The following is a 27,692-nucleotide window of genomic DNA, read 5'->3' on the forward strand; positions in this document are numbered from 1 at the left end:
AAATAGCAACAGGCAGGGAGTTTTGAGGTACTGCCATACTTGGCTAGCACAACTGAAAAAATATTGGACATTCAGTATACCTAGGCTCATAAAATACAGGGCTTCCTGTTCTCCACCCTTCAATTGTTGCTGTGCTACCTGCCGTACTTTTTTAGTTTCCTTAACTTGACTTTAAGGATCAGCCATCTACAGGAAAAATCTGTGGCCTGTCCCTAGCCTGCCCTAAGAAAACTGAGTTACAAGATAGCCAGAAGTTTCCTATTGTTTGTGCTTTTCTGGACCACAAATCACATCACTCATTGCCCTGCATGAGTATTTCCCCTCCCAAGGAACCCAGGGACTTGAGCAAGGTGTTTGTGAGGGTGTCTCTTTAACTTGATGCCAGCTGGAGAAATACATTCTAATCAGCATTTCCTGAAGTAACAGAAAGAGCAAGTATCTTTTGTCATCATCTTCAGCCCTTTGTGGTTCTGTAGCTTGTTACATCTTCCCCAGTCATCTCCTAATTTGTCTCCCTGCAGCGGTATGCTATACTTTGCCAGCCACACTATCTTGCGTGTAGCTTTCCTACCTAGCTCTGCTGTGTCCTTTTTGAGGCAAGAGTTGGCCAGAGCTATAGTGCTGGTGTGTTATCATTATTTACTCTATGCTTTTTCTGTTTTTTGTTTGCCTGGGGAGGACAGGGGAAGCAAGGCCCCAGTATACCTGCCAGCTTTCTCAGAACTGGAGCAGCCCTCAGAGCCCCTTTCCTGAGTCAGTAGCAGAGTAGCCCTAGGTAGAGAAGGCGTCTATCATCTCCTTTATGTCCCTTGTCTGTTCCACTAGTGAAGTTCCTCTGTTCCCTTGTACCCACTCTGCACAATTCTGATGTTCTTAACAGTACATAGGCAAATGCTGAGAAATACTAACCTTGTCTTACAGACAATACTAATTGTGAGCCAGCGTTCCTGATGTGCACACATATAGTGTGTGCTTGCACCACCCATACAAGGCAGCGGTCAGCGCTTACACAAATGGCACCACTTCTGTCCTATTCTTCTCTGGCTGATCAGGATGGTCTCTTAGTGAGAAGTACACACACACACAGCTGTTGATCCCTCCAGCAGCTGAGCAGCGAGGCTCCATGTACCCAGTAGTGCTGGATCACTGCTTCAGTAGCCAGTTGAGCCCACCCTTGCACACACCTGCTGTGGATGCCCTCAGACCCAAGTCTATCCTATAACTGGCCTTTGGAGTCTCCCGTGTTTCTACTTGCTCCCCTTGGGGGAGGCACACACATACAAACAGGGCTCAGTTCAACCCCAGATGCCCAAGCCTGAACCTCCTGGCTCTTCCAGTTGCCTCATGCACTAGTTGCTGCACAACCCACCCAGACTTAAGGCTGCTTTGATAACAGGCCAGGGAGCCAGCTATCTTACTTGCTGGCTACAGCTGGCCATGATGCTCACACACTGACACACCACCCCACTGCAATTGCTGACACTTGCTTTCCACTCCTCCAGCCTGCTGCCAGTGCAAACATAGAGCCCCTGTGACCCCAGGTCTCACTCCAGTTGCTGGCACTTAGACCTCCATGCACATGGAGGAGGATGAGAAGGATGAGAAGTGGAGTTAATGGAGAAAGCAGGACCAACACCATCAGACAAGAACACTCACCAGCAACCTGTTACCACATGACCAGCCCCTTTTATCCTCTTAATCCTGTTTCCCCACACATGCTCCTCCCAAAAATCACCCTAGCCCCTACCTTTGATTGCACCCACAAAGTTGGGGTGTGGGTTTTCTGTTTTTTTTTTTTTTTGCATTAATTCTGCAATTTCTTGGCAGCATTCAGGAACTCCCCTCTACATACACCTCCTGTTTCAGTCCTCTACTAGAAGGGTCGAGTCTGGATAAAACTTTCCAGCTTCACTGTCCCCATTCTGGACAGAGTTTTCCTGTCCTCATCACTCCTGGGCAAGCAGGTCACAGTCCAACCTCAAATCTGACTCATACCTTCCTGGGGAGCACAAGAAGGAAAGGCAAGCACAGCCCTCCAACCCCCATGTGACATAGACCCCTATCATTTGACTAATAAAACAGATTAATCACCAAAGCATTAGATTGTTTAAATAACTGTATTTAATCTGTACAGTTTGAGAGAAGATATCAATAAAATGCAACATTCCTTCCTCATCTTCAGCATCGTTCCCCTGGAGCTGAGCCCTCATCTCCAGAGGGCAGGTAACTACCACTCCCCTGCAGTTCTTTATGGTACAAAAGTCACAGTGTAATTGCTGTAGTCCTGGACAGATGATTTCCCTCACTCATGAGAGGGGAGACTGATAAAGTTCAAATGTTGATGGAAATTGTTACCATTTAGGAATGAAAAAAAACCAACCCAAAACCTCAGCTATTGCACACAGTCATTTCCAGCAGAAACTACAGCAGTTAATTATTTAGCTGCCTTTACACTCCCCACATCTGACAATGCCTTAATTGATACTGATTCAGTCAAGAGTGAAAATAGAACCTGTAACAAGATTTCAGAATGATACAGTTGTTGGAGGGCAGAAGCTGACAAGCAACTCCACAAGTCAAGCAGCATGCTTTAGAATACCAGAAAGTTCTCCTACATGGGGAGGGGACAGGAGCTAGACAGATGTCATCTTTCAGAGACAGGCATGAGGAACATCAGCTTCAACAGAAAGCTATGAAGTACAATAGACAATTTGTTCATATAATTGTCAGGATAATTATTTGACATAGTTTATGTAGTAGAATACATATTTGAACATTTTTTAAAAATAAGCACTAATTTAATTTCATATGTACACAACTGATTTTAATCATGTACTGAAAATAAATTACAGGAAATAACTTTAAAATGCAACAGAAGACAAGAGTTTCACAACAAACATTCCCACTGATTTTCCCAAAGGGGTGAGAGATTGCAGTGCTCAAGGCAGGTAAATATCACAAATATATCAAAAAACTTCAAATTGTTGATGCATTCACACATTTACATGAGCCACAAACATTCCTTTACAGGGACTGCACTTAGCTACCACAGAACCAGGTTTTGCCATAAACTACAAAACTTTGATACAAAATTGTATTTATATATTTATATTTCATATACATGCCCTATCTGTGATTTTTTTAAAAAATAAAAACTAAACACACTGTACAGACAATCCTAACTCATTGCTTGGTAGCTGTAGGCAACATTTTTGGATGGAATTTCTCCCCCAGTAGAATTAATGGCAATATTACATACATGAAGGCTAAACTGCAGAAAAAGACAGCTCAGTTCTGATATGCACCTCCCTTGGGACCAGGTCTGCGAGTTCAAGGCAAGATACCACATGCTCTGACCCACTGCCCCCCGACAAGTCAGTTCTGCATCAGCGGCGTGAGGAACCAAACGTGCATTTGTGTAACACTGGTATAAAAGGCAATAAAGCAAGATACACATTGTAATGTAGTGGCTTTAACAGCTTCGCCAGCTCAATAGACAGAAACACTCATTAGAGGTGGTGAGGGGATGGTGCAGAGCTGGGTACGTTTGGTGAGGGTACACCTTACATGGGGCTGATCACTGTACTTCCCTGAAATAACCCCCTACAGGGGACAGATTCCCACTGTAAGCCAGAGACTGCATCAACTCAAACACCGGGGGAAGATCCCACACACCCCGCCACACACACATGCAGGGTTCACCAGAATTACAGGTAACACAGACTCCCTCCCTCCCTCACACCCCCAGCAGTCTCCATGGCACCAGTTTGTCTTAGAAGCAGAGCACTGACAAACTTACTCTTCCCAAGTGATGGCAGCAATCTGTGAAGCCAGTCACACTAAACTACTTCTACAGCTGATTGTAAACTTTGGTTTATTTTTATTTATTTTTCATTATTACTGAGTTCTCATGGTACAGCAAGCATGTCTAGGATGAGAGGGCAGAATTGAAGAGGAGATGAACTGTCAGTCTGTCTTTAGTCTGGCATGGTGAGACACCTGCTCGGTCAGGCCTGCTTTGATAGAGTTTTTTACAGACTGCCTCATATGATCCTCCATCAAATTATCACTCATGGGCTTCAACACCTGTGGAATGAGAAATGTGCAAAAGAAACAAAAAAATGAGGTAACCAAGGAAAATAAAATATAAAAACATACAAAAAGATGAGACTTGAAATAATGAAAAAAAACAACTTAGAATGTTGAAGTCTGACACAAACTGGAATGAACTGAAAGAGAAATGAGTTTTGCTGCTACAGTAATGAGGTTAAATCAGTCACATGCTATGAACACAAGTGATATCCCTCCTATACAGCAGTACTTCACTGAATTCAAACCATTTTACAGTTCCTAGAAGGTGGATGTGCAATTCCATACCCTATATGCAGCATCAGTCTGGTATGGTTACAGCATTATATGCAGACCAGCCCAGACAGTCCAGCTTATTGTCCTACATGTGTAAGTGTGAACACTTCAGATAGAGACAGTAAGTTAAAAATACTGGCTAGTTTTTCTTCTTGTTATTGTTGGATGAGAGTCGCTGTCGTGGCACTGATGTAAGAGCATGGCGAATTGTTCGGCGTCTAAGGACTTCAAAGAGTTTGGAAAACACCTAAAACATGAATTCAGCTGTTAGGAAAAGTAGCTCTCAGAAGGCAGCAGAAAAAGTCAATCAAGTTCAGAAAAAGAAACTGATTGCCAGTAACTTCTCACCTTCCTGGGACTCCTCTGAAGCAAGGAGGGAAAAAAAAAGGCAGAGATTCAGAACAGAACAATAACAAGAACATGGTTTATCATCAGAGTGATCCAGACAGGACCTGCAGGTGCTTTGCATATTATTGGTGATGTGCAACTGTAGCAACACCACCAGAAAACTCTTCTGGAGACCACTTTCCTCTAGCCCCCAAAAGCCAATTTCCTGCTAGCACAAGCCAAATTGTCCTCCTTCCAGGCAAGGTCAGGAGTCAAATCAAGCCTTATGTGTTCCAGGTATTCTACAGCAGCAGCTGCACTCAGTTCTACACATAGAACTGGCATCTGCTTTTCTTGCAGTGCTCTTTAGACCCATGCTCCAAAACAAGAAGCTATGGCAGTACAAGAGAGCCTCAGTTTTAATTGCTAATTAGGGTTGTAACTCAAAATTTAGTACCCTGATGCTCATTTCCCTCTTGTTAGTAGAAATCCACTTTCTCAACCTGGTTGCTCAGATAGGCCTAGCATACCACCAGCTATGACAAGCCTCAAACAGAGTAATTTTTCAGCCTCCGTATAGAAAGCTCCAGTTAGGTATTTGCTTGCGCCTTGTAGATAACGTTTTAACATCATCTTGCATAAGTTCAGTGAGCCTTTTGTTTCAAGTAACAACAGCATCAGAGTGTTTCCCTTCTGCTGGTACTGGACACAGATACTCTGACTGCTCCAAATACCACTTGTAAGAGCTGGTCAGGAATTCTTCACATCAGCTTTACCGGCACAACTGTATCAACTGGATTCAGGCAACAAAATCTCTGTACAGAAAGCTTTCTCCTCCAGCTTTCATACTCTTACACTCATGTTGTCTTTTCTTTCAGGAATTAAGTCTGTCTGGTATTTCTCACAACAGTTGTACCAACTGAAGTTGTCACAGACAACACAAGCCTTCCTGAAGGAAGAAATCTGCTCTTGCAGCAGTTGACAGACTTCAGAAAGAACTGGCTGGTGACTTCTAAGTAGCCCTCCAGTGTCACACGATCAGGTGAGGTGAGAGAGGGCAAGAGTTTTTCACCTTTCCCATTTCTTGTACCACCTGAGATATTTTATGCACCACATCCACAGTGCAAGTTCATCACTTCAAACGTAGCTTTAAAAGCAGAATTCCTCACTCTGAAAACATAAGATTTTTAAAGAGTCCCTCCACTCTTTACTGTCCAAGCACCTATTAAGGCCTTTAAGTAACACTTTTTTGATAATATCCTAAGTTTGTTTAACATTCTTTGTGCATGGCATCTCTTACTGGAGAGAAGAGTCACATTTCTGAGCTGATTTTCCCTTTGGCGGCACTAGCATTCTCCATCAGGTCTAGACCAGCTTTTCACTCACAGCACCAAACAGAAACTGTTTGATGTGTCTGCTTAAAAAAGAAAGATTTTGCATTAAAAAGAGATACCCACCTGTTCCCATATAGCTTCAGCGATCTGATCAATGGCTGTTCCAACTTCTCTGAATTCCCCAGAGTACTTAACATATGCCCAAGTACAAAACGATATAAGAGCCATCCCCAGCACAAGATTACACAGGGTAGCTATGGAGTTCATACCAAGGAACCCAGTCAGTCCTGAGGTTATATACATGGCAAACATGACTGCAAATAGAGTGGCAGGGGTACGAGCAGCATAAAAGATGTTTTTGCCATCATTGTGCTTCACAAAGTTTGCATAGATCTCATCGATTTCCACTTCAAGCTGTTCCTGGTAGCGCCGACAGAACTCTTCCCCTCCCATCTTCTTCACTGAGCGGAACTGCCTGACAGCTGATTCTCTGAAATCCTGATGCTTCCGCTCAAGGTCCGATGGGGCAATGTAAGGCTTATCTCCCCCACAAACCTGTTAGAGCAAGCAGAGATCAGGTCATCACACCCTGAGTATCTTCTGCTGTACAGAAAGCAAACCTGCTCCTCACTGGCCCCCTCTTAAGCCAGCAGTCTACCTCCTGCAGCTTTCTTGGCTCTGTAAGCTCTACAGTCCTGCCTAAAAGTACTTTGCATCATGGCACAGCAAGCACCTTATCTGTCTGATCACACACAGAGCTACAGCATATGACTGAAGTCATACATTTAACCATTCCCTTTGGGCAAGCTCAGAAGGACAGGACATCCACCACACATACATTTTCCTTATGAAAATGAACACCAAGAAGCAGAGAAAGCTTGGTTTGAGGAAGGTTAAGGAGAACTCTGCAAGCCCTCCTCCTCAGCTTTTTACTCCTGGTCACCATCTCAGCAAGTGGGTCAGTACAGAACCTGGACAAACAGAGTAGATTTTGCCCACTCAGTAAATGTGCTCCTGTTTATGGCTGCCACTAGCAGGCACCACAGAACTTAGGTGATACGAATTAACAAGAACTAGCTGCTGACATCTTTAGCCTGTTCTTCCCTAGACTGTCCTCTAGGCTTGATTCTGATCAAATTGTGAGGGCATGTTTCTGATGAAGGGATGAGACCATGGACTCAGATGGATATCTGTGATGCGGACACCCAACATCTTCCTCTCCTTGAATCAGCATGGGTATGAAAATGGTTAGATTCCAAGGACTTCTACTCTAAGACTGACTTCTGACCTCTCAAGGACTAGGATTAGGGATTACCTAGGCCATTAGAGACATACATATGGCAAATCAGCTCCAACTCCTCCAGACCCTCACGGTTAAGACTCTAAAAATTGAAGATTCTTTCCATATGATGTCAAACAACAGCCTTCTGTCTGTTACCTGAAGGTATCCTTATTGCAGTGCTTGTCATCTCATGTCTTGAATGCAGCAGCAACTTTAACTGTCTCTTGCTGTTATACCTTCAGCAGGACACACTGAAGGCCACTTTGTCAGAGTACAGCATCCCCTTTCAGCCTCACACAATGTACAGCTTCACTGGAGAGCTTCTTCAAGGCAAACCTCACTGTTGAGATGCTGACATCCCCACTCTACCTGTTGCTCAAGTTTAACAAACACCTGCTTATTCCTTACTGAAGTCCTCCACATCTGGCACAACTCCCTGGAAAATGGCTACTAGTCTCATCCTCCAAAATGGTCTTTCACATTGCCCTGACAGCACTAAACACTAGGAGATGCTGATGCATTGATATGACCACACAAATAACTGCCACTGTTTTCTTATAGTGTGTGCCTGAACCTGTTGGTCCTTACACTCAAGGTTATTGGGGCACAGTATTTTGGTTAGGCACACTCAGTGAAGGAGGGCCTTTGTTCATGAGAACTCAGAAGCTACAGTAAGATCTTTACATAATCCAGTCTTAAACCCAAAGAGTTCCCACTTCTGTTCCTAAAAATAGATATTTCAGAGCTGTGTCACATTAAGAACATCGTCTGAGACATCTGGAAAAAAAATATTTTGTGTGTGTATTTGTGTGTCTTTCTACAGTGATATAAAAATATACAGTATTGCGGAACATTACTATGGAAACAAAGTCTGTTTAAGAGAACATCTGTTCCTGTTTATTCCTTGCTTAAAGTAATAAACCTTACAATTGCAGTATCTCAACAGCCATTATAGATTCAAGGTAGGAAGGCAGACTTGGCATTCATTATAAACAACCCATTTACTATTTCAAGAGATTTTCCAAAACAGAAACAAACAAAGGAGTCCCTCTACACCAGCAGAGCATTCTCAAAACAGCCTGCTAAAAACTGGAACTGCCTGGTCTGCCGCTAGCATAGGTCTTGCTCTAATTTCAGAATGGAAAGCTACTTCAGCGATTAAGACCAGAATTAGCCTAGTTAATGAGAAGCTATGTAGCACGTTATCACACCTACTGGTCTTTTCCTGTTGTATTCCTTCACAATAAGTACAGTCCTCTTAAGCTTTACGAGATACATAACTGTTGTCAGAATTTCCTATGATAAAACCTTGCATAACACTACATTGAATATCAAGTCCATCCAGCCATTCATCTTGAAGTGGCATAAGTTACTATCTTCAAGAGAAGCAGCAAGTATGAAACTACATATATAGCTTTTTCAGACAAGATAATTCTTTTATTTCAAGGGGTTTTTAAGAACTTTAGAATAATTTTAATCTTTGTATTATACAGCTAACAAACAACCACAATTCAGAAACACGAGACTATAATACTAGAATTTTACCCTTGCACGACGCTGGCCTGCCAAATGTCTCCTCACCTGTTTGCTCACTTCATGTCACAGGATTTTAAGATGCCAGTTGAGAGCAGCAGGGGGAACTAACAGCTGGTATTTCCCATACCTCCCTAGCAAATTCTGTCTCAAAGAATCCTAGTTTTGCTGCATCAGACATCTAAACCATGCAGAAAACACACAAATACTGTCCCTAAGCTGCTGTTCCCCATTAACATGCTCACAATCAACACAGAGTACAACAAGAAAACTGTCTGGATTTGCACATAGACAGTTAGAAAAAGCTGTGTCATCATACCTGCTCCATGCCTTTACTGTACAAGTCTTTTGCTCCTGCCACAGCAGCAAGATTGTTTGCCTCGGCTGTTGCCTAGAAAATATTGAGCACCATGTGTCATCACAGCATTGCCAGCTAGTTACATACATGTAGCTACACTGCCCAACATGTCCCCACAACCTCCAAAGCTTCCGATTGCCAGGAAAATGCCCCACAAAGCAAGTAAAGGTTAGCAATATACATTAAAATAGACTACTGACTAGGAGAATGTTTTCTTGAGCTCTCAATACAGCTGCAGACAAACTCCCATATGCTTGTACAGATTTTTCATCGTGAGCAATCTTTTACAAATGTTCCGTAGTTAATAAGCAAATAAGGATCACTAAACTATTAAATGTTGAACCTGAAACATCACTATACCTGTGATACATAAAAAAAAAAAAAAATCAAGCTGGTATTCTGCATTATATATGTGCATTTTTAGTGTCAGAATTTGTAATAAGGACTATTTTCAATCTGTGTCATGTCAGGGATAGTTATGTTAGTTACTGCTGCAAGATGACATCTTCTGGATCTCCCAGACAAATCTACAGCATGCTAAGTAGAGGAAATGACATCAGCCTTTGTTTCATTGTGAAGAGTTTTCTGAACTCCCCTAAAGGTCTAAAGATTTGGTTCCTTGAAGGAAAAGAAAAACACCCATGCCTTCATGAAGTAACACAGGAAGCTTAAAAAAAGCATTTAAAACTGACCCTAAAGCCCAGAGTTTGGTGAAAGCTCTTCATCTCAAACAATTCAAGGGTTCACCACACAGCTTTACACAATCGGTTTGTGTTCAGATTGCTTTAAAGCTGATTACATCCTCTTTGGATCAACCCAGAAAAGAAAGCTCAATGTAGTTATCCATTCTAACAAGCCCACATAGAGTAGCACAACAGTGCTAGATAGTGGTGATACTACTATCAGCCTTCTCCATTTTATCTGCTACATCTGACACTAAAAACCCTCTGAATACAGTCTGAAAGATACTGTCAAAATAGCAAGTTACAGGAGACACATGCTTAGAAATTGAAGCAGCCAAAAAAAAAAAAAAAAGCCCAACCAACCAGATATACCCCTGCTCTATTTGCTAGTTGGAACTGAGGGAAGACACAAACGTGTACTAAGGCTACACAGTTCAGGCAGCTTTCAAAGTACACAGCTCCCTCAGTAACTACAGCTCTGTGCATGGGAGCTTCAGACCCACAGCATTCATGACCTTCAACTGCAAAGAACTTATGAAATACACATCATCTATCAGATTATTTGAAAGAAAATTAAAATACCTGCAGCATAGATTTTGGATGAGGTAGCTCCTCTCCTTGATAGATTTTAATATAAGCCTAAACGGGAGAAAGAAAAAAAAAGTTTTTACTAAACATTTATGATTGAGGAGAAGGAGAGAACAGGGATGATATACAGAGCTCACAGAATATTTCTTTGTAATAATACTAAATATTTAATCAAACAAATTTCTTCATACAAGTCTCACATTCTCACTGTTATCTCTAGTGTTTTAATCCCTTTACTTTCCCAGGGTAGCAGAGCACACTGAGGAGACATGGCCACTATCTCAAGAAGTGACAGGCTTGACAGCAAGTTTCTGCTCCCTCAAATACTTAAGAAAGTCTTTGCTAGGCAGAGAATTTCCACTCAAAACGAACGAGTGGGGACAACCATCTCACACAGCCTTTCTGGTAAGAGGTCTGTTGAAACACACTCCAGTGCTGGGAGAATCAGTACTTACATTCCCCCTTGCTCCTTCGAAGTGTGGGAGGAAAAGAAAAACAATGGATCAAAGCACTAATGCAGACAGAGCTAAGCTGCCAAAATACTTCTGAAAGTCAAACAGGCAGCCTACCCTTCCGGTCCCCACCCCACCAATCCTCAGGTGTCTTTTCTTTCACTAGGGGTTCAGAAGGCTGGAAGAGAACACATCCTTCATGCCTTCTTCTCCAGCCCACAAGACGGCCCATGGCACAGCTATTCGGGATGGATTAGTAGAGGGGTGCAGTGGGCACTAGTAGCCATTTCAGCACTTCAGAAAAACTGTACAAGTTAGACCAACAAGGCCACTCTCAGCCCTTTGCAGGCCAGAAAGCTATTCCTCTTCATGCTACTACTGCTCTCCCCACGCAGCTTGTCTACAAGCCTCTGCCCTGAGGATTTTTCTCTCTAAAGGATGAGAGAACGAGGTTATCGAGGTCCTTATATACCCACTGCTCTAGGTTGTAGGACAACCTACAAAAATGTATAGAGTTATACAGGACTCTGTTCCCTCGACACCCTCCTTGCTTCTGTAGCTATTTCCTCCAAGCAAAAGCCCTCCAGTTTCCAACTCAGGCTTCACGATCTCAGCATTAGATGCACCATCCCCAGGGAGCAGTCCTCTTTAGTTACATAAGCACTGTGCTCCTGCAGCACCCTGTGCTACTGCTCCCAAGCAGGGTACAAGGAGTTAGTTAACACAGCTTGCCAACAGAGGAGGTTTTACACTAATTTTTCAGGGTGCAGTCCTTTCTAAACTGCTCTTGAATGCACACTCCCTACACTCTATAGGGTCAGGTGTTAGTAGAGGAGAAACTGGAATAAAAAGCAACATGCAACCATGTAATACAGAGACTAAACAAACGAGCTCCAGAGTGTTCATTTTATGCTTGTTAGAGCAGCCATGACTTCTGTATCCCATATCATGTCTTTCCTTTATAAAAAATTTCTTCATTTCACAAGTGTTAAGAGTTCTGGTCTCTGATCCCTCCCTCGCATAGCTTCTTTCTTAACATCAGTCCAACTCTGTTCTATCTTTAACATGCATACTCAAAACTAGTAGTGCAAAATTGATCGCTTCTGAAATGTGTGCCACTTTCTCCTACCAAGCCAACTGTCTAAGTCATTCCAATACAAAAAAAGGTTACACACCAGACCAATTCCTGGTGATGTAGGGATTATGTTATCACATTTCTGCTGGTGTCACCATGATACCAAAACAGCTCAAGAGTCTAACAGCTGCAAGTATCATACACAAATATTTCAGAGCATACAGTGGCACTGCACATTCAAGTGTTTCAAAAGCATCTTCCTTGCATGTTAAAAATCCAGAGGGGGATATCTGAAATTTTCACTGCTTACCCATAAGTTTAAGAGCTGGTTTTCTATCCGTACAATCTATATGCAACTTTGTTTTTTTTAAAAAAAGGCCACATATCCAGACAAACTAGGACTTAAAAGTAGGAAAAAAAATCTCTAATACAGTATTTCAGCCTATTTACAAAGAAAAAAAAAAAATATCAACACAACTTTGCCAATAGTAACTTGCTAAGAGCTACACTGTTAGGAAGTTTTGTGCCAGTTCTGGAAAGTCAGTGTAATGAAATGAAAATAAAAGTCAGTTGATCAGTGAGTGTCAACCTAGATATCTTATCTTCTCTGGGAACAACATGCCCTAAAATTAGAATACTCTTTTAAGCCATTAGCAGAAATAATTAGTATGAGTTTGCTTACCTTGAAGTATTCTACAAGATCTCTACAAGTCACCTTGGATCCACTAATCTCTTTTTCTACCAAGTTTTCAGGGGCAAGCAGTAATGGTACCAAATTCCGCAGTTCTTTTTTAAAATCCTCATCTATATCTAATAAAAATCAACCAATTAAAAAAAAAAAGGTGGTTAGCTGTTTTTTTTGTTTGTTTGCTTGGTTGGTTTTTGTTTGGTTTGGTTTTTGGGGGGTTTGTTTACTTGTTTCTTTTCAATGCTACATTTCCTAAAGGAACACTGATAACTTGTGACCCTTCAAAATCCATAGCATCAAAATTCTTGACTACATTTCTAAGATACTTAAAGACTTAAATACATAGTATAGATTTAGTAAATTCTACCCACTCCTTAATCTTAAATTCAGACTGAGAGAACAGGGTTCCATAGTCCTTGTAATATTTAAGGTACATTTACCCAATTATACCAGCAATCCCACAGGTCTGTGTTCTAGGCACAGAAGCGGTTGGCATCCCACTATCACAAACCCACTTTTTTAGCCTTTGCCATTCTGATACACTCCCTCTGATGCACAACAAGCAGCAATTGGAGGAATCCTGACTGCCTCTCATTCTGCAGTAGCAGAAGTCTGCAGCTTCTATTTTAAAGTCATTCCAGTTCTGATCTTTGTTTAGCAAGTTCTTAGAGAAAGGTCTTTCAATTTTAAGAAAGGAAAGTCTTCAGTTTTGTGAATTCTTCCCTCTGGAATCCTTATTTATCTTCAGAATAATTAAAGACATTTCACGTATGTCACAAGTTATCAGATTACAATCAAAAGCTATACACATATCTATATATGCATTCTGTCTGCCTGCTTAACTCCTCTACCTTTAAACTACTGAAAAAAATACACAACGCACAGTTCCACAGATTCCAGCCCTAAATTTTTCCAATCAAGGATTTAAATAGCCAACCATTTCAGTGTTTAACTTCCATTATGAAAGAAAACTAATTCAGTGATTTGAATCAAGAAACATACAATAGAAAGCTTCCTACCATTTAGCCTCCCATCAAAATTTGGATTTGTTGCAACTTTAAGACCAGGGTGGGGCAACAGGAAACAGCCAAGATTACTGAAACAGGAGTGAATATGCTTCCGTACATTCTGTAGCTCTTCATGTTGATTTTGCTTTACCTGAAGAAAAAATAAGGGCAGTAGAAACTGCTATTAGTCTTGCACTTACTGCAATCAAGATTAAATACCAGCTTAAAAGCAGTAAGAGCACAAAAATGCATTTAAGCTTTCATCCTGAACCTAAAAATACCAAGTTCTAACCCCAGAACTCCACACGACTGGGAACATCACAAACATATCTTACGTATCTTATTAGCACAAAGAGTCAGCTTATTGTGCATCTTTATCTTAACGGCAAGTTGTCAATTGAGCTAAAAGACCACACTAGAACTACTGGAGATAAATTACCTGCAATCTTTTCTCTAGGAACTTTTTTCCTCCTTCCAAGCCATAAGCATGTTCATAAGGATAACTCCAATCTCTAATTAAGAACATTAGTGTCTGTAACAGGAAGAACAGCAGTGAATGGTTTGCATCATTACAAAGGTCAAAAAACACTATCACACATGATTATTTTAAGTAAAAGAAATGTCTAAGCTTGGCTGCTCTAAATGAAGTAGCCTTGTAGTTTTGTGGTGCGAGTGTTTGCTTGTTAAAAAAAAAAAAAAGGGCAAAAAAACCCACCAAAAAGCCCAAACAACCAAACCCACACAAACAACACAAATACAACTCACTCCTTATCTGAAAGGAAGTACCCAAGAGTCTCAAAAAGATAGCTTCCCTGTTCCATGGGTTTGCCTTTTGCTATCCCACAGGGATTACACTGTCCTTTCTCCCATCAGCTGAAGACAGAAAACAAACCTTGACATTACTCTTATATCAGACGAGGTGCTTTACAAAGAATGCATCATGCCTGCACCAATTGTAAGAACATCACAGACTCACACAGGTTGAATATTCTAGAGACACAGGAGTCTTAAAACTCACCACTAACAGCAGTCAACTAGTACTCTACAGGTTAAGGAGGATACTTCAAGATGGAAAAGATCTCATTCTTTGTCTCCACTAAACAGAAGCTTCAAACCCTTCTCTGGCCCAGCAAACAGTCAGGAGAAGCTGGTAATTTTGAGACTTAATGGTAAAGCCAGTCATGCTTCAAGTAAATGAAACACAACATCGCCCTCCTCAATGCTATTTCTTAGAGGCCACATGACTTTTACACAGAACCATGAACCACCGAAGACCAGCCATACTCAAAGAGTAATGCATAAGAAGACAGTGCAAAACTTCCCTTTAATGTCTGCACATCACTTGACACTTCCATTCGTTTTATACCTTATCACTCAGGCAAAAAGTTGCACTTGCTCAAAATGCAATCCTCTTCACCATTTTTCCATTGTGTTTTTGTCAAGAAATGTGGTGACAGGAAAGGAAAGTCAGTCTTGTAAAGAACAGGCTAGCTTTAGCCCAACTAATTTCTCTTGATAGATTATCTTGAGCTCATTTTCTACACATTCAATTGTTTAAGATCCATTTAACACAGACAGTTACCTGAAAGGGCTTTTGGTAGATTTCTTCCATAGCTAGTCTTCCATATTCTGTAAACAACTGATAGAAAGAAGAGTAAGGGTGTCACATATAAAACATGCTTTTCTACTGTAGAAAATAAAGCATTTGTTCTTAAATCCTGTTATGGTATGAGAATGACCAATACACCTCAAGAACAAGTACACCAATCCTCAGTAAAATTCAGGATGGAGACACGATTTCACTGGTTTCACAGTGCCATAACTGTTAACATATGACAGCTCTAAGTGGGTGGCCTGTGGGCTCTTCTCAGAGGAAAGCTGGCTGTGTCTCGCAGCAAACCAGTTTCTAACACTTGTTTCCTAGGCTAAGGAGATAAGCCTTTTTAACATTTGCCCCTTACTTCCAGCAAAAGAGTTATTCCTGGAAATCTCAAGAAAGTTGGCTAAAGCAAATGTATGAGGTTTTTAAATACAAGCCAACTTCAGCAGCTTCCTACTTCAGCCCCTGACCTTAATTGATAATTGTTCTCTCCATCCTGTATAAAGGCAAGTGTCAGCTCTCTTCTCATTGCTTTCACTACCTTTAATACCAGTAGAAGCATTCTTCACTGGACTGAGTGCACCAGACAACCCACAAGAACATGAATTATGGACTGTGCTGGCTGTTCCAGCAGAAATCAATGCTGTCAGGTGTTGACCCATGCCAGCTCTCTTACAGATCTTGGAGGTCGAGGAAGAAGCACATCAGTACCAGGCAACTGTTCTTTTGCATCAAAACTAACTCTTGGAACATCTCAGCTAAATTTTACGGCTAAAAGGACAGCTCCCTCTATGTTGATCACAAGAGCATCTGAGAACTCACAAGACTAATGTAACAAAAATGAACTTCCAAGCCCTTGTCACCCTAAGCAAAAGAAGCTCTGAAGTGGCCATGCAACCACAAGTCTAGCTCCTTTGATACTAACTCCCTAACCCATTCACTTGCCTGCTACACAGAAAATGCAGCCAGAGAGGCTAATAGTATTCCAGAATAATAGAAATCCCTGTTGTAACACAAATTCAGAATTTCCTTTTCCCTCAGCCCTTCCCTTCCTTGCCCCAACTTTAAATGCATGGGTGGTCCCTCCCAATGCTTATACTTATCACCTTTCTCTTCCCTTAAATCTCACCTTCCAGTGTAACAGAAGGGGATTGTTCTATTCAGACTGCACTGAAACTGTCAAAGGACTGAAGTCATGAGGGAAGTCTGGCTTTCAAAAACTAGCCCAGGTTTTTTCTGTTTGTGGTGCTTGGTTGGATTTTGGGGGGGGGGGTGGGGCTGCTGTTGGCCCAGTGATACAACTCTGTTAACTGAGAACAGCATCACAAGACTATGTTTAGTTAGTGCTCTTCTACTTCCAGTATTGGCAGCCAGTCTTTTGCAGCACTCACCAAGACAGAAGGCCTTTCAATCAGAAGACATGTAAAACAGTTTTAAGCTGTGACAAGGTCACGGCCTGAGCACAGACAAGCATTTGTTGATACACAAGCTAGCCTTCAAAGCTATAGGTTTTAAGTTAAGGAGCTAAGGTTCTTGCACCATTCACATGAAACCAGAATCCACTGGCTTTTGACCACAATGCTCCATTAGAGGATGAAAAGAGAGGACAACCCTTTCCTGCTTTTGTTTCTAAGAAATAAAACTCTGCAGAAGTTTCTCAATTGAAAAACTGGAAAAGGTTTCTATGTGGAAGATACTTTTTCTGCTCTAACTCAAGCTCCCACATTTCCTTAGAAGCCAGTTACAAAAGATCAGCCATTTTCTTATTTTAGGGAAAAAGGAGAAACACTGGAATTTTCTCAGAAAGTACTTCCATAAGCCATTTCCCTGTTTCATCCTTTTTCGAATTTCAGAACTTACCATATAGAGAACAGACTTTAGAAAGATAAGATTTAGCCAGATTAGAAGCCTGTATTGCTTTACCCCTGCAGTGGCACAGCAGAGGCATCACTGAGTTGATGCAAATAACGCTGTTGTTACAGGCAGTACTAGTTTTAGCATCAGGTCAGCTTCAGTGTTTCATACGAAGTAGCAGGCAGCTTCACAAATCACAGCTACATGAATACTACTCTCAAGAACAATATCAAGACTATCAGTTCAGAAGCAGCTTAATACAAATTCAGCATATTCCTACCTGCAAATGTTGAAGGTCATCTTCCTGAATATTCTGGGACAAGTTGTATACCTGCAAGGGACAGTAAAAGAATTACAGCGTAACATGAAACCATTATCTACATGTAATCTCTTAGATAACTTGAGTATTTTTATATTTTACATTTCTCCAACATAAATGACTGGGTAGTTAGTTTGCCAGTTTTTTTTGCCTTTAAAATTCTTTTCAGAGAAATCTAATTTTATCCAGGGAGCTTGTGACTGTTTCAATAGCACAAATACTGGACAGCAGTATACTCAAAAGATACATCAAAAACCCACAACTCATCCTAATCACAGAAAAAAAAAAAAAAGGCAACAAAAAACCCACCACACACACCAAAAACAAGTCCACAAGGCAAAAGTAGTGTTCTACGTACTCCTATTACTTTCATGGTGCAGCATGTCTGAAGAAGGTCACTTGTCATCCCTCAGAAACCTGCTCACTTTTGGCACATTTAAGGCACAAGCTTAAAAGTAGTTTTGAGCATAGTACAAGAGAATTGTCAGAATTTCAACAGTATCAGCAACTGTAATTTAGTTGATCAGTGTAATTTCACCTCAAGCTGCATCTAAAGTCTTAAAGATTCTGTAACACATCTGTATAGAAGTGGTTGCTACTTTGACTTTTTGGTTTGGTTTTTTTTTTGTTTGTTTGCTTGTTTGTTTTTATTTCCCAGTTTAGTCAGCAATTTAACTCAGCTTGGTCTTTGATAAGTTTCTCTGTGGAATCAAGGTTATGTAGTATACTATACTGAAAATAAGGCCTTAAGTATAAAAGCTTGCATCATAGTTGGAGGAAGATATGCAGGTCTGCTTTCAACGCATGGCTAGAGAGAGATTCTTTGCATGTTCAGGCTAGAGTATTCCTATAGCTGCCATTATTTGTCAGCACAGGTATTCTCACCTGGACAGAACTCGTCATGGTGCTCAGAGCAAAAACCGTCGCACAGTCTTTGATAGTGGATTGGCTATCAAAGGCACCTTGGGTATCCATGAGTAGTACAGCAACCTGTAGAGTTTTATAGAATAGCAATAGTTAACCAAATTGTTACGCTTTCTAAGTCCAGGCCATTGGGATAAATTGTTTCAAGCTGAGGAAGTCTCTGTCCCTGTACCTACTTAAACCTCAACCAGCTCGCTGTGCACATGCCTATGCACACCTACAGCTTAGTAAGCAACAACTACAGAGCCACATCACGAGGTTTAAAACCTTGTACTTCCTACACTAGTTACTTTCTCCCACAGAAATAGCCTCCCCAGCCCAGAGCGGGTACACTGTAGAGTAACAGACAATTCTCACTCCCTGAAGAACTTTGATCTCCGCTGATAATCCAGCATTGTCCATTAGAGCTAAGAGTAAGATGGCTACTTAAAAAAAAAAAAAATCTATCCTAAATTGATCATTTTCAGAATAAAGCAAGATAATTGATCCTGACTGTCTGCTAGAATAATAAGGAACGAACTCATCTTAATGACAGAAGTTCATCTGTCCAATTCCTGTCTTTGGTATCAGCTACAATTCCCTTCTCTTTCAGTTAGAGATGACTGATAAGCAAGAAAAAGTGAGTGATTTTTTTCCCCAGAGCACCAACAGATCCTTGCAATTTAACTTTTTCAGCCAGAGAAATGTGAAATGTTAGCTATGAAATTTGACAAAACCTCCTGCAAACTCCTAAGCCACTATCTGTTTAAGATAGGTGTGCCATATTAATTTGCCATCAGATGTTTCCTTTGCAAATACAAAGGGTATGAAAGTTAAATAATAAAGTCATGGTTCAGGAGAACATTAATAGTTCAAGATACACCACTAGGACTATGGAAAAAACAGTTATTAACAACATCAACACTTTTCAGCATGAAGATATAATTCCAAAGTTTGGTTGCAGGTGAACTGACTTAGAGTTGAAAAAAGTGCACCAGTTTTGATTAGTTAGTGCCTTTTATCCCACTGTTAGGTCTGTTAGTCCTTCTTTTCATGGACTATCAGTTAACCATATGGAAAGACCAGCTTCTAGACAGTGAAGTTGTTTCCAGTACTTATAGCTGTGTGTTACATTTCACTCGAACACAGCTACAACCTAGAACACATTCTTACCTCTCAAAAACCAGTTTGTTACAGAGCTGTTCTCACAGTATTTATCTATATATGTTACTTACAGACATTACAGTTTTACAACATCCACAGTATAACCGACCCATCAGCCTGGACAGATTAGACTTTGCCAAAACAAAGTACTCTCAAAATGGGACTACTGCCAGAGACTGAATCTTACAACCAAGCAGGAGAACTTGTACTTCCACTGCTAAAAGGTTTCAAAAAATATTATGTGGATATTGAATGCAAAGGAAAGCTATTGATGTTTGAACTGCCTCCATGAAACCCATGGTATTAGAACAGAGGCAAAAATTCTTACAGGTACCTATTTAAGTCAAGCACCTACCTTTGTCCCATTCGGTTTATCAATTACAAACACTTCACTCCAAATCTGAATGCCAGTGGTTTCCCGTTCACATCCACCTCTCCATGTAAACCCAGTCAACGGCTCAGTGTTTCCACCTATCCAGCAAGGAGAAGCCTAAAAAACAAGAAGAGAAGCTTATTTAAAAATAAGCTAGAGATTTTTATATTTTTAACATGCTATGTTTTAGCAGACTTCCACATTATTCTCTCATTTTCCTCAGAACCAATTGACAACACTACACAAAATATTAAAATGCAACACTGCTCTGCTGTGTTTCAAGGATCATCCACAAAGTGTTGTGGAAGTCTACCATATTTCAGCATCTGCACAACTCCTCAGCCACTGAAGAGTATATGTGTACAGTTGCACCCACTCAGAGCTAATGAGTTTTGTCCATCAATTCCACTTCACACTCATGCTCTTCTCTCACAGCTGAGAAATACAACTCAAGCAAAGTTGTAAGTAGCATGTATTTTAGCTACGGGAACAGCTAAACCTCTACAAGGAACAAAAAATTGATCTTGACTTAATTATACATGTCAATCAACCCATCCATATTAAAATTTCATTGGCAGATCACCCACTTCAGAAAAGGTTATCAGAGTCAAGTACAGTTTGCAGCTAACATTTCTGGCTGATAGTACTGTAACGAGGTCTTTGGTCCTCAATGACAGCCAACACACAGAGCAGGAGCTCATGAAGAAGAATCCAGCCATCATACGAGCAGATTTGACCTGGAAATGTACTTTATATACTGGGCAAGTAATGTCCATGAACAGGTGCCCTGAAGAAGTTTCACTGTCATAGGTTTATGTACACTGAAATCCTATAAGAGAGAAGTGATAGATAGACAATAGCTTAACTGATGATGGGGCTTCAAGAAAAACTTCTCACAGAGTAGAACACACCATGCTGGCAGAACAGAAAGAGATGTTTAATGAATTTGCCTCTGACTGCCCAGAGAAGATCACCAGCCAGGAAAGTGCTCTTTGAGAAGGTCAAAGGGGAGACTTCTCAATTCACTAGACTATGGTCTCTACCTTGCAGACTCAGTACTAGCTGTTTTCAGAAAAAGAGCTCAAGACACATCTCTTCACATTTCAGAAAACAGCAAGAGCACCCGGGGGCTGTACAGAATACAAATACTTACTGCAAATAAGTAGAACTGTTTATTTCTAAAGGTGAATGGGAAAAAAAACCAAAACACAAACAACAAAACCTGCACACATTCCTCATGCCTAGCAGCATGCAGAGAAAACCATACTAAGAGGGAAAGATAAACAAGCAGTTCTGCACAAGCGTTCTCCCAAATGATAAGCGCATGCCATTCAGCTCTGCTATTTGGATCAGACCTGGCAAAAGTACATGAGATGAGCAGATAAAAATTCAGAAAGTAAACTTGGGTATCCAGATGAAGAGAACCACAGCTCTTTACAGGCAGGTTGGTAGAGGTTTTTTTGTTTGGGGGTGAGGATTTTTTGGTTGTTTTGCGTTTGTTTGTTTTGTCATGCACATACACCCCTATCAGAGAGATTAGGCAAAACCTGAACAGCTTTACCCTGGAGTGTTTTATCCTAGAAGATGCTATACATCCATTGGGCACTCTAAAAATCAAAGCTCCAGGCCTGCTTTGGGCTTTAGTACACTCCAGGATACAGTTTTGAAAAGCTGAACCAAATTTCACAGGTGTATGTCAATGCACTATAGCTTTTCCTTTTTTTTTTTTTCAAAATAATCTGTTACGTTATTCAACAATATGTTTCATTCATACAAGAATCCTTTTCCTCAGTTTGGTTCCGCAATTATCCTTATTTGTAGCAATTCAGACTAAAAGCATACAAATGTTTTGACAAATCCCTCAATGAACACTAGACAGGACCACATTTGATTTTATGTGTGATTCATGTCACAGGAAACCTTGGTGACCTAACAGGTACAAGTAGATAATGCACTTAAGCCTGTCTCTGACTGACCTTTGCATCGGTCTGAAGCACTCCTAGTTTGTTTCCTCCATCTTTCCATAGTAAAAACTCAGTACTTTAACAATTTTCACCCATCAAGTTGGCTTGAAAGATACTCAAGAGATGGGAGGAGGGAAAAAAAGACTTTGTAGTCCAACTTCCAGCTTGATTTAATGTAAGAACAATTTGGTATCGGTCACCTAAAAGATAACCTCTCGAAATATATTCCATACTAAGGAAAGGACCAATGTAGCTTTATCTGCATAGTGCCATTAGTACACCGCACACCCCACAGATTAATATAAGGTAAGAAGGTCACTCCCCTGTAAAAAAAAAAATATAAAAAATCTAAGTTTACTGGTATTATTGCACCCAACTACTAATAAGGCTTAAACTGCAACAAAGATCACAGGATCCCTCCAGCAGCTTGCTGAGTACACAACCAGTGCTGTTTTGCAGCAGATTACTCTGTTCCTTTTCAAATGAGCCACTGTAACACTAAGTATCAGTGCATGAAATGAGATGGCCCCTCCCTGAATTTAGTGACCAGTCTCAGCCATGCCAAAATCCTACCTGTGACTTTAAGTGGCACGAGTGAGATTTTTAGAATGGCAACTTTACACATGACCTCTTGGTTTAAGAAAATGTGATTCTGAAGTATCCTGACAAGTTTTTCATCAGGTGTCAATATCCACAGGGGAAGATATAAAAAAATTGTTTGATTAGCGTACAAACTGAATGCAGACACTTTAGCATTTTGTGCTGAATCCAATAATTATTTCACAGAAAATACAGACTCGTAATTAAGTCTGACTGAAGATGGAGTGATCAGACTACACAGTACTATGAAACTACACCAAGGCCTCCCCTCCTGTACTGAAATTTGCATAAGCACAGAGGATACCACTTGACTTGATACAATCCAGAAGTGCTCAAAAGGGGTGGTGTTGCAAATGCAGCAGTGCTCAAAATAAGAGGTGTTGCACTTATCTCATCCTCAACTACCATCACTGAATTTGCAGCAGCTCTGATGCTTGTCAAACTCTTTCCCTAAGCCAGTTTATGTCACTGAGCTGGCAGGAAAGCAATTGGGCAGAGTGTAGTGTCTTCTGATGCATCGTTGAGTTTGATCAGCTCAGATCATTACAGCTTCAGAAGGCAAATGTCAGGCCTGCAGCAGTACATGGAGAACAAGACCTCCCCACTTTTTCTAAGAGATAGTTGTTACAATAGCTGGTCAAGTTTGCCTTCATCTTCAGTTTAACTTAAATAGTATTTTGAAGGACACCTATAGAAAACTGAAAGTAATGATTGCATAATAAAGGGAACAGAAAGGCATGATAACAAACAAGGCTGAAACAGCTTTTAAATCAATTTTACTTTACGAATTTTTGTTTTATTTCACATTCTGAAAGTTAAAGAGTACCTGTTTACAGCCCACCCTTTCCATTTCTGGAAGGAACTACCAGCCACCATGTAGCTCGGATAGCTACACTTCTTGGGAGTTCAGGTTTTTTGTGTTTTTTAGTTTTGGCTTGTTTGTTTAGTATGAACAGGACACTACAGAGGGTTTATACACACACACAAAAGGTCACCCATGGAACAGTTATGTCAATTAAACATTTATTCCTTCCTAGGTTAGAGTATTAAGAAGCTGGGAGCACCAGCTTGCTACTCTGTATTCCTCCTACCACATCCTCAGTGCCTTTCTTACAGAGCTCTCAGCAAATCAGCAAGAGGAATTCAACAGCAGGCACTACTTGGAGTGAAAGAAAGAAACCCTTCATCTGCTAACTACCAGCAGCCTCTTTGCAATATTCCGTATTTCCTGTAACTGCAGGCTTCATCTTTATTCCTCAAGCCAGCTAGCACAGAGATAAAATAGACAGCAGTTGTGGTTAGTTTCTGCTACCGTGAATTCCAGCTCTGAAGAACAGTGACTGAAAAAAGAATCCGTTCTGTTTTTTTTTTTTTTTTTAAGAGCTTCAAAATCAACAAAACAGTGAATTATCAATATTCACTATGCAGATTCAAAGAAACACAACCTGTGGCAGGCAGATGTGTATATTCACAGGAGGCCCTATCCCACCTTCACCATATCAGCCAAGAGTTCAAACTACAGTAGACACAAGACAACATCAGTTAAAAGCTACAAACTAAGAAAATAAACTAAATTTTGGATGAGACATTCATTAACCAATGTCTTTAAAGGATTTTAAAAGTTCCTGTATTATGTTCAGAGGCATACTCCAAGCAGCAAACAGGAGACTTTCTCCCTTTTGCCACACCTCAGATTTAAGCAGATTTAGTCCTCCAACAGCTACCTGATAAGGCTCTTGTTTTTGCAATAAAGGGTAAGCTAGAGCTACTATATGATTTCAGGCAATCAAGTCTAAGCAAGATTCCTCCAAACCACCACACAGACGAGTCCTTCTCAAAGCTCAACTAGAAGGCCACCATGCTCCCTCATTCAAATTCTTCTTACGCCCACTTACACTGGGAAACAAATAACTTCCCTTGGTAACCACAGGAAAATTTATATTGAGAAAGTGTCACTTAAGCATACTTCTTCACAGAGTAGAACCAGTAGCTGGCTTCCCCACCCCAAAACAAGTAAGAAAAAACTGATCTGCTGTATTTGTGCTCAAGTCAACAAATACAAAGCTACTTTTTTCCTGCAGGAAAAAGCCAAATTACTCACCCTGTTATACATATATCTAAGCATGAAGTCCAGCAGAAAAGATTTTCCTTTGCGGAAAGCTCCTGCTACAGACACAACTACTATGTTAAGATCTTTGATGTGTTCCTGAAGCAAGATTTTTTCCAATGCATCTTCATCTAATTCAAAGTTATGGTCATCTTCATGAGCAAGAACAATCTGTATGGGGCGTGGCTTATCCAAATCCACCTCGTCATCTGAGTCCAGCAGGGCATCTGAGTCAGGTAAGGCATCCTCCTCCTCTTCTTCCTCATAATGCTTACCTGCAAATTGACAGGTTACAATACATTAGTAAGTCAGAGCTTACGGCACCAGACATTTCTTTGAAGTGAAGCCTTGAGCTGTGCATTCATTCCCAGCAGTAAGAGTGATGTTCTTGAGAATGCACATGTGCAGACTACGACATCAACAGCAGTTCCCTGTTTTCATCAGCTTTGCATATAGTCTATATTTCAGATCTTCAGCATTCTGTTTCAATAAACCACAAAACAAAACTGGTTTTCAGCACCAAAACCCCTTTTAGGGGCTCCTTAAGTATAACTTCCATCAAAAATCAAGGGTCTTTTCTTATCTGCCAAAAATTAGTAAAAAGTAAGCTCCAAAGATACCCAAAACCATTTTTAGATCACCACTTTCTTACACTATTGTAAGAAAAACAACAAACAAAAAAAACCAAACCAAAACAAAACCCCACAGTGTTTTGTGACAGTATTGTTTACCAACACATACAAGCAAGACCACTGATCTAGTATGTAACCCCAAGAATACATACATCAGTAGATGACTAAGTTCCTCTCTAATTCCAACTCATTACACCTGTTTCAATTCTCAATACAGCACAGACTTCAGAGTGCCTCTTCACTGCTTGCAAGACAATAAACTCCTGAGCATGTATGTGCAAGGCCTAACACTTTTGAGATAAGAAAAACAAAAAACACTGAAGTACTTTCCAGCTTCATACTCTTCCTATGACACATTATTAAGCAAGATTTAATGACGGTAAGTACCAACTCTTTCAAAAAGAGTTAAGGGAATATTTTATACAGAATTTAAGAATCCATACCCTTTCATGATCAATCAGCAGCTGGAAGAACTATAACTCAGATGAGATTTAAGTTACTAATGAATGAAAAATTGAGGTAAAGGGTCCTGAATGAGAAGTCGAGGTAGAAGGGCCCTTTAGACATACAGCACAATAGTACCAATACCCTATCTTCCTGACTTCCAGAATTCAGCAGTTACTGGGTTAGAGGCCTAAAAGAAAACCCAACAAACTGACCTGAACATGATGCAAGTCTCTTGTTCAAGTACCACAACACTCAAGTTTGCCCCATAGCAGAAATGAACTCTACCACTGGCCTGATTTCACTTTTCCTATCAAGCATCTGGAAGTGCTTTTGTACTTCCAGAATTGCCTCTAACTCCAGATTCACATTTGCCATATTCTATCAGAATCCCATGTGCACAAATCTGATTGAGGCTCCTTCCTAGTAGTTACTTATCTCTGAACATCACTGCATGAATTTCAATACACTGGACTGTTAGTCATGCTTGCATTTCCAAACATAACTTAAAGCAGCAGCCATCTCCAGTTACTTGATGCACTGCACACAGGATGTTACACAGCCCCCATGCTTCCTGCAGGAGGAGCTCAGAAGCAGCATTCTCTTGCAGGATGTGTGATGAGGCATCCTGGAACGCACCACAGTTTAATTCATCCATGGCAGAGACCCTGCCAATACCCACAGGACCTGCCAAGTCATTCCTGCCAGATTTTGCATCCTAGATACCATCCTCAGCAAAAGACTTATAAACAGTGCTCCAACACAACACATTGTGGATGTAATGAGACATTTGAGTTATTACCACAAACCTGAAAAACTAGTAACATGGTGACCCTGGAGTTTTTCCAGTAACTGTCTCTTTAGCTGGTTCTGACATTTCACTTCATTGCAAATCAGAGAGGACACTTCAATTTCCAAGCATCAAATCTGTGCTGCCCTCCAAAGCCAGTGACACTAAATCTTAAAAAAAAAAAAACACACATTCAAACCTGTTGGGTGGTGTTTTTATCGAGCTAGTGTAGGACTTGGTTTGAACAGGAAGTAAACTTGATTGCTTAAATTCTAAGCAGCAGAAATTGGAAAGTCAATTCCAAAGCATCAGGCTGGGCTTTCTGTTTGGTTTGGATTGGTTTGTTGGAGTTTTGGGGGGTTTTTTGAACTAGCCAACCTAACATTTCTGAAGACTTCCAACCGACCTTCAGAAAAGACCACTATTGCCATAAATCAAGCACATTAGAGGGTGGAGAACTTCAGTGTTGACAGCTGTGAAGGAAACCTGATCCATCCAGAAGAGCTGGTTTGATAACCTCATGCTCAAGTTGCAGAGAACGCCCTTGTCTTCAAGAGATTTTGTACTACTTAGCAATTACCAGGGCAGACATTGCACAAATTAAGCATGTCAACTTCAGAACAAGTGCTACTGCTCATCCCAGCAGCATTATCAGCATATGCTAATCTGTCATGTGCTCCTGGGCAGATGCCACAACCTTTTTGGTCCTTTATACCACCTTCTGGTTGCTTAACCTGTTATTCCAGCTAATTACTGTCTCAAGCAGCACTGGAGCACTTCAGAAGCCTTTCTGGAAGGCTTCAGCACCCTGGTTAGAAGGATCACATTACACTTCCAAGAACTACTTTCAGAGCACTCTCTCAAAACAAGTAGATCCACTTCACAGTCCAGTTTTCTGCAAAAGCCTTGTGGTAAGTTCTGCAAGTAGCTCATAAAATAAGCATGCTGATAGCACTGTCAATTCAAGTCAGGCCAGATGTTAACAAAATTCAGAACATTAAGCCCTATCTCTTACCTTCCCCCACCTACACTGGCATGGTCATACTGTACTACTTGAAACTCACAATTTAAGTGGATTTGTCCTAAAGCCCACTCAAAAGGACCACAAACTGCTCTAGGTTCTTGCAATAGTCCAGTCCCAGCAAATTAAGTATAGGAATGGATGAGGACTAACTTTGGAAGAGGTGGTGTTCACAGTATGACCACCCCTACACTGAGGTGTTTCTAGCCAACCGGACAGTAATCTGGAC

The 27,692-nt window shown here is 40.7% G+C and overlaps 1 protein-coding gene across 4 annotated transcripts in view; it reads right to left on the bottom strand.

Moving 5' to 3' along the window:
• Positions 1-2,103: 2,103 nt before the first annotated feature.
• ATL2 (atlastin GTPase 2) overlaps positions 2,104-27,692 on the bottom strand; it is a 37,809-nt gene continuing 12,220 nt past the window's right edge. The window contains exons 2-14 of one of the 4 annotated variants that reach the window (XM_065834024.2): positions 24,571-24,851; positions 19,888-20,022; positions 18,351-18,455; positions 17,427-17,477; positions 15,275-15,331; positions 14,132-14,224; positions 13,705-13,843; positions 12,680-12,807; positions 10,465-10,521; positions 9,161-9,232; positions 6,150-6,581; positions 4,714-4,728; positions 2,104-4,612 (exon numbers count right to left, since the gene is read on the bottom strand). In XM_065834024.2, the coding sequence (XP_065690096.1) occupies positions 4,505-4,612; positions 4,714-4,728; positions 6,150-6,581; positions 9,161-9,232; positions 10,465-10,521; positions 12,680-12,807; positions 13,705-13,843; positions 14,132-14,224; positions 15,275-15,331; positions 17,427-17,477; positions 18,351-18,455; positions 19,888-20,022; positions 24,571-24,851 (1,673 nt within the window). In that variant the 3' untranslated portion in view covers positions 2,104-4,504. The remainder of the gene's footprint in view (positions 4,613-4,713; positions 4,729-6,149; positions 6,582-9,160; positions 9,233-10,464; positions 10,522-12,679; positions 12,808-13,704; positions 13,844-14,131; positions 14,225-15,274; positions 15,332-17,426; positions 17,478-18,350; positions 18,456-19,887; positions 20,023-24,570; positions 24,852-27,692) is intronic. The other 3 variants (XM_071805848.1, XM_071805847.1, XM_065834025.2) reach the window with 3 other exon arrangements.

This window comes from Patagioenas fasciata, chromosome 3 (genome assembly GCF_037038585.1).
Source record: "Patagioenas fasciata isolate bPatFas1 chromosome 3, bPatFas1.hap1, whole genome shotgun sequence".
In the NCBI taxonomy this organism is placed as follows: Eukaryota; Metazoa; Chordata; class Aves; order Columbiformes; family Columbidae; genus Patagioenas; species Patagioenas fasciata.